Below are 6,541 nucleotides of genomic sequence, written 5' to 3' on the forward strand. Positions count from 1 at the left end.
TATCGCTTTTATTTTAAAAAAGAACTTGTTTAGTAGATTCATTTATGCCAAAAATATTATTTATGGCATATTTGATTTGATTATTACAATTACTGAACATCAAATAATATCCATTGTCTTGAGACAATGAGAGGTGCAATGCGGGCCAATCGATCTTGTTTTCCAAGCACATATTTATTTATTTAAACATTTCTTTTACACGCACAGTGAATGCCTGAAGAAAGGACGCTGCAACTTTCCGATCACTGCACGCAAATTTTTTAATCAAGACAAGTTAATAAATTATTCTCAAATATAATGTGAAATAAAACTTTACTTTCCTTGGTTTTACCAATTTTCCTTATATCATGCTGATTTTTGCAGAGAACCAAAACCTCTTTAATTTCTTGTCTAATCGATGTATTTCAATCCACATGTTATGAAAATGCTTTGAATACATGCATACATACATATGCCTTTTGCTGTATCACATATACGAGTGCAATAAAGAAAACCCTGTTTAATACCTTACAAACGTAGTTCTATGTTAATTATCTATAATTAATTGCATTTTGCATAGCAAAGTATAGGCGTGTATTTAAGTATGTGCGTATACATGTAACTTCAGAAACAATGGTATTTTTATCGGCTGGTGTTTACGAAATCTAATACTTAAGGGGTAGCTGCACGCAGCTTCTCTGGAGCGAGATGAGATAAGCAGTTTTAGAAGCGGCTCATTATGCCATCCCCATCTATAAACACATCTGTTAGCTCTACTGGCAGACACGCGACACCGCTATTGGTCCACCCAGGTCCACCTCAGAAATAGGGTTTCGGATGTTACACGGATCCTATTTGTTTATGGGGACGAGTCCTCCCCATTCCATCGTCCTCGCAAGGAAGGAAGAAGGGATATGAAAAAAGTCACAAAGAAAGATCCAGTCCATTTGAAGCGGTCCTCGGTGCATTCGACATTCAGCAGTTCGCTAGCCGTTTTCGTCGCGATAGGATCACGGCAACAGCAGTTAACGATGGAAACTATAACGCAGAAAGTTCAATCCACCGAAAATACCGCAATGGATTATCAGTTGACCATTAGATTGTTAGAAATGCTGCAAAGGACAAAATATGAATTAGTGCAGGAGAACGGACAACGACGTTTGACCGCTCCGGAAATTGTGCGCGGTGAAAAGCAACGCGTAAAGGGTGCCGAAATTTTTCTCGGCCGTTTACCGCGCGACTGCTACGAGGACGAGCTGATGCCGATGCTCGAAAAAGTCGGTCGGTTGGTCGAATTGCGATTAATGCTCGATTTTTCTGGGTCCACGCGCGGGTACGCGTTCGCGTTGTACGAGAGTACGAAAATCGCGAAGAACGCGTGTGCTGTGCTCGATGGGTACGAGATCAGGCCCGGGCATCGTATCGGTGTCGTTAAATCGGTCGACAATTGTCGCCTCTTCTTCGGTGGAGTGCCAAAAGACAAGACCAAGGAAGAATTCATGCAAGAGCTGAGCAAGATGCTCGAAGGAATCACAGACATTTATCTGTACCCAAGTTCGTATGACAAAAGTTTGAATCGCGGTTTCATCTTCGTCGAGTTCGAAGATCACAGAGCCGCTGCAATGGCCAGACGAAAATTGATACCTGGAAGAGTCGTTTTATGGGATCATGAAGTCGCGGTCGACTGGGCCGATCCCGAACCCGGCGATCCAATCGATGAGGAAATTATGAAAAACGTAAGTACATATTAAATTACTCGATTAATTCCGATATTCAGGAGATTCCGTTTTACGAGAGTTTTCGTCTTCTATATACGATTATTTTTTTAATACCGCCCGTAATGCTTCCTGTCGTCCTCAGGTTACTGCTTTGTTTGTACGAAATTTGCCTTTTGACATGACCCAACAAAAAGTTCGCGATATCTTTCAAAAAGCCACACAAATCCCGATTTTGAAGTTAAAGAAAATTAATCACTTCGCGTTTGTGCATTACGAAAACCGTCAAGCAGCGGAAAGTGTAATGAACATTATGACAAGTAAGTTTCTTTAATTCATCCGAAATAGTTTCTTATATCTCATTTCCCGATGCGTGTTTCATTAAAAATACAATGACTATATGCTAGAGCGTAATGGTGTCGCCGAGGCTGAGGGCTGGGAAATTCGTTGGGCAAAACCAATCGGAGCAACAAAAGTATTGGAAAGACAACGGTGTATTAACGAAGCCGTGGCGCAATCGAGACAGTATAAATCATTACGATGTCCAACAAAACAGTCGGACGTTAAACCGACCGTAGATATAAACTCTAATAATGTAATGGACATAGCTGAAATTCACATGAACGGTTTGCAAAATTTTGTTAAGAACACGTTTGACGCCGTTTGCCGTTTTGACTGCGCGCCGTTTGCATCTACTGAAGGTTTTCTGTGCAAGGTAACTGTTAGAAATTCTATATCCATTGCTGCATATTAACATTTATTTTCTTAGTCTCTTTTTACTTTCATTCCGCTACCGATCTTTTTACGATTTGAATTATTAAATATATGATTCGATTTTGGTTATTGTAAAACGACGAACTTTTCGCATGTATAACGTAATCATTTGTTATTTTCTTCGTGCTATTTTTACAGATCACCATTTTTAAAAATGCCATCACTCTGTTTGAATATTATGGCCAGCCGAAACCTACGAAACAGAACGCGATCATCGCGGCATGCACGAAGATGTATGAAATGATTGCTACCACATACCAAAATTGCGGTAAGTAAACTGAACAGAAATTTAATTTTTGTTAAAAACGATGAGAAATAAGTCGGATATATTTTCCTCTCGTCGAATTCGTTAAGAAACCAGTAAAACGTAACCCGATACGTGTCTGTTTTGAGATGGGTATGGTTGATGTAAATGCCATAACTCGCGTTCGCAGAACGAAGTGTGTTTACATAGTTATTTGTGTGTCCACTTCTCTTCGAATGTGCGAAGACTCTTCATTTTAACGTATGTTTTTAAGCATAAAACCACTGATGCTATCATAAATAATTTAATTGTTGTCACACCGACGCATTCTTCAAATGTGTATAAGAAAATTAACAAAACGTGGGCAATGGTGATGGAGTATGTGGTGAATATATTTTTTTTTTAAATAGCATTGCGGAAAAATGAGAAAGTTTCCATGGGGCAGAAATCAAGTCTTAATCCTGCGGTAGGAGCGCCGGTTATCTGGAATAGAGAATAAGACTATAATTTATTTGATTTCATTTTTAAAGAAATGACTTGCAACTTTCTTTTTCTACTACAAATTATTGATAACGTAGAGATCCAACGGAGCATGACTGCTAAATTATCAATGAAATTTTTAAATTTTAAATTCTATGTACTTCTAACAGGGAATGAAGTCTTCGGTAATACATTTTTGCATATCGAATTTTATCCGAATTTTAACATCACATAAGAAAGATAATAATTTGTTCGGACATGTGACTATAATATTTTAATGAGTTATATAGAGCACAGTTTTAAAGGAACATACAATATATTATTGGATGTACCACTTTTTATATCATGAAATAAAGTGTTTTTTTTCTGCGATGTCTATAAAACAAAATATTGAATTCAAATTGGACTTCTGATATAAATAAATAAATAATGAAAGACAGAATCGTAGGTTCTCTACGTTAGATACATATATTTTATGTACGTGTTGAGATAATTTAAAAATTATCGTTACTATTTAAATTACATGTCAATCGGATGTGAGTTACTGATTTTAGTATAGAAGATATTATTTAATTAGATAATTAATAGATCATTGATAAATTAATCAAAAACTCTGTTAATCAAATACGAAACGCGATCAACTTAATCAGAATTATTTTACAATGGAATTTTCGTAATCATATATTGTCTTTTATTTTTTTGTTCGATATTATGTAAACGACGAAAAAATATGTTTTTTTTTTCATAATCAATTGACACAATTGTATGTCAAATAAACATTGATAATAAACAGGCATATTTAATTTTGGTGTGTATTTTTGAAATATATGAATCGTTTTCTTAAAGACTGTATGATTCAAACTTCTATGGGTGGGTTAGTATCTCATACTGGGTAACTGAAATATTTGAACTCTTCTAAGAACTTACGGTTAATGAACGGTTAAGAAAGAAAAAAGAGAATAACTACGTTGAATTTCGAAGTTCTTGGGTAACTGCGCTAAAAAACTTGGTGCAGTTCGTTACACACTTTTAAAATTAAACGTTTCATTAACGTCCAATGTAATCATGATTCGTGACATATTTCGCGAACAACGAAGAAACGATAAACGTATTACCTATTTTAAAAATCCATATTAATAACGGTCAGCAAGGAGCAACGTTATTCGATCTTTAGAATTAAATTTATAATCAGAAATCATACGGTTGTCCTCCATATAAAAACCGCGAAGCCAAAGCCTCATCCTTTCGGGTTTCCATCTTTCACCCTCCTTACGCAGCACGTGCGATATCTTTTGCTTCAAGTAACCGATCGTTTCCGAATAATAAATTGGTATTCGCAAACGCGAGCCTTCGAGCCTGTATATTGTTACAATTGGACGACATCTGCATGCTAATATTTTTTTTTAGAATTTTCTTTACTCAGGAGTTCACAACAACTAACAATATCTATTTAAACATATGCATTACCATCCTGTGGATCGGACGTCATTTTACACGATTTAAATTCCAATCCATTTAACTACAATTTTAATAATAGTCATACATGATTCTCGACAATTTATATACATTTAATTCATAATTTTATTAAGGGTTAAGCAAATATTTTCCTCTCGTGCCCAACTTCCGATTATTTCGACGCAATTTACATTTTCATGTAACTTGTCGCACGGAATTTGATACGATTGAAACAGCGTTAAAATCAAATGATTAAGATACTGAAAATCGAGCAATGGATCTTGACATAGTCGGCAGTACCGCCGTATAATCTTCGAGTACTCTTCTCGCAGTCTCGTTGTCCGTATTACTAGTAGTGTTTGTCGGTCTCATACAGCGTACTAGTTCTCGTGCTTTCATAGCGCAATCGACGTTTTGCTGTATCGTATTCGTCGAAAATATTTCGAACGCATAATCCAATAATTTCTCAACGACGCAATCGAGCATCGTGTCTTTCGGTATTTCCCCGTAGCCGCTCTCGGAGCATTCTTTTATGACCACGTTCATCCATCCCCAATCCTCCCAATCCTCGCTATATTTCACATGCTGATTCTCTAATTGCCATATTAAATGTGCACGAAATCTATAAATTAAAGAGAAGCTGTATAGGGGGTAGAATGATAGGAAGGACCTACATTTTTACTCAAACCAGTGTTATGAACACAAGATGTATGCGTAATAGAGTTCTTAAGCGCATGTTTGATAACAAGGTCAGAAGAAGGCGTACGCGTCTCATATTTTTTCACAACTCGTTTTAAGTTACCGGTAATAATGGAGTTCCGAAGATACTTACCCCCAGCTCAACGGGTTCTTCTCGAACTTCACACTTTTAAGGTTTTGCAGGTACGCGAACATACCGTAGTCGATGAATCTGATTTGATTGTAATCGAAATAGAAGTTTCTCAAATTGGGAAGCAATTGGAAAACCCCGTAGTCGATTACCTCGATCGAGTTGAACGACAAGTCGAGCGTTTTTAAATTGTACATATTCACGAACCAATCTCTGTATACGTATTTTAGTTTATTTCCCCACAGTAGTAAATTCTCCAGTTTCGTGAGGCCTACGAACGCGAAAGAATCTATGGTCTCTATGCCTGATCCATGTAAATCCAGAGTTACGAGTGTCGCGCCAAATCTTGCAAAACTATGTCTGCAAATAAACCGTCCGCATTAAACTCTTAGGCATCTTTCATTTTTAACGTTCCTTTGTTCAACTTCTATTCGTTCCCCATTTACCTAACGCGATTAATCTTTCATGGAGCAAAATTGACACAGTCGAATAAACCTTTTTATCAAAAAGGAATTTCAGTACGATCTTAAAATGAGTTAAATGCATTAACCAACTTTTAAAACCATAATCGTGTTAGTTTCGTAAACTGCATCGTAACTTTTCTCTGTTAAATGTATTCGTAACGGCACAAATTATCTCGAGCACCTCACTCTTTTTCACGAACTCATTGTATTAACTTTTCTGTTATATTCTACCCAGCAACAGACAAGGCCTGTTTAATTATTACGATTTTATTCTTACCCTGAAATATGTGCTATTTTCGAATCCGAGATTTCGATACTGGTAGAATTCGTATAAGCCCTCCCCAATTCCAGCAAATTCATTAGCTCCGTGCAGAAGAACGTTACGCTCTTATCTCTCTGGTTGGTAATGGTTTGACAATTGATCGGGCCGGCTACGGCGCTTGCCAATAGATTAAAGATGAAAAATGCGTTTAACAGTCGGTCCATGGTTCGTGCGAGGCAGAAAAGAACCGACGTGGAGCACGAGCGTTTAATTAACTGAACATTCACGATATACGTACCCCGTACGATGCGCAACTAAATAGCGTGGGCGGCGGCGGCG

General features: G+C 37.1%; 2 protein-coding genes across 2 annotated transcripts; one reads left to right on the top strand and one right to left on the bottom strand.

Annotated features, from left to right (window-relative positions):
• Window positions 1-6: 6 nt before the first annotated feature.
• LOC108625214 (putative RNA-binding protein 46) lies at window positions 7-4,085 on the top strand. Its single transcript, XM_018025018.2, has 5 exons — window positions 7-1,715; window positions 1,840-2,014; window positions 2,102-2,409; window positions 2,607-2,736; window positions 3,123-4,085. Exons 1-5 carry the CDS (start codon window positions 894-896, stop codon window positions 3,209-3,211), a joined length of 1,524 nt encoding a protein of 507 aa, XP_017880507.2. The 5' UTR covers window positions 7-893; the 3' UTR covers window positions 3,212-4,085.
• A 71-nt stretch (window positions 4,086-4,156) lies between these two features.
• On the bottom strand, window positions 4,157-6,493 carry LOC108625212 (leucine-rich repeat, immunoglobulin-like domain and transmembrane domain-containing protein 2). The gene is made up of 3 exons (XM_018025016.2): window positions 6,218-6,493; window positions 5,480-5,836; window positions 4,157-5,269 (listed from the first exon to the last, which is right to left on the bottom strand). Exons 1-3 carry the CDS (start codon window positions 6,424-6,426, stop codon window positions 4,900-4,902), a joined length of 936 nt encoding a protein of 311 aa, XP_017880505.1. The 5' UTR covers window positions 6,427-6,493; the 3' UTR covers window positions 4,157-4,899.
• Between the last annotated feature and the right edge of the window lie 48 nt (window positions 6,494-6,541).

Source organism: Ceratina calcarata, unplaced genomic scaffold, assembly GCF_001652005.2.
Source record: "Ceratina calcarata isolate Rehan_Ccalc_2016 unplaced genomic scaffold, ASM165200v1 scaffold35.2, whole genome shotgun sequence".
In the NCBI taxonomy this organism is placed as follows: domain Eukaryota; kingdom Metazoa; phylum Arthropoda; class Insecta; order Hymenoptera; family Apidae; genus Ceratina; species Ceratina calcarata.

Bases quoted from the DNA above. Each gene is read 5' to 3' on its own strand.
- LOC108625214 (XM_018025018.2), top strand. From the start codon at position 894: ATGAAAAAAGTCACAAAGAAAGATCCAGTCCATTTGAAGCGGTCCTCG. The intron at 1,716-1,839 runs GTAAGTACATAT...TGTCGTCCTCAG, and splicing joins ATGAGGAAATTATGAAAAAC to GTTACTGCTTTGTTTGTACG. The intron at 2,410-2,606 runs GTAACTGTTAGA...CTATTTTTACAG, and splicing joins CTGAAGGTTTTCTGTGCAAG to ATCACCATTTTTAAAAATGC.
- LOC108625212 (XM_018025016.2), bottom strand. From the start codon at position 6,426: ATGGACCGACTGTTAAACGCATTTTTCATCTTTAATCTATTGGCAAGC. The intron at 5,837-6,217 runs GTAAGAATAAAA...GTTTATTTGCAG, and splicing joins AAAATAGCACATATTTCAGG to ACATAGTTTTGCAAGATTTG. The intron at 5,270-5,479 runs GTAAGTATCTTC...TTTAATTTATAG, and splicing joins AAGAACCCGTTGAGCTGGGG to ATTTCGTGCACATTTAATAT.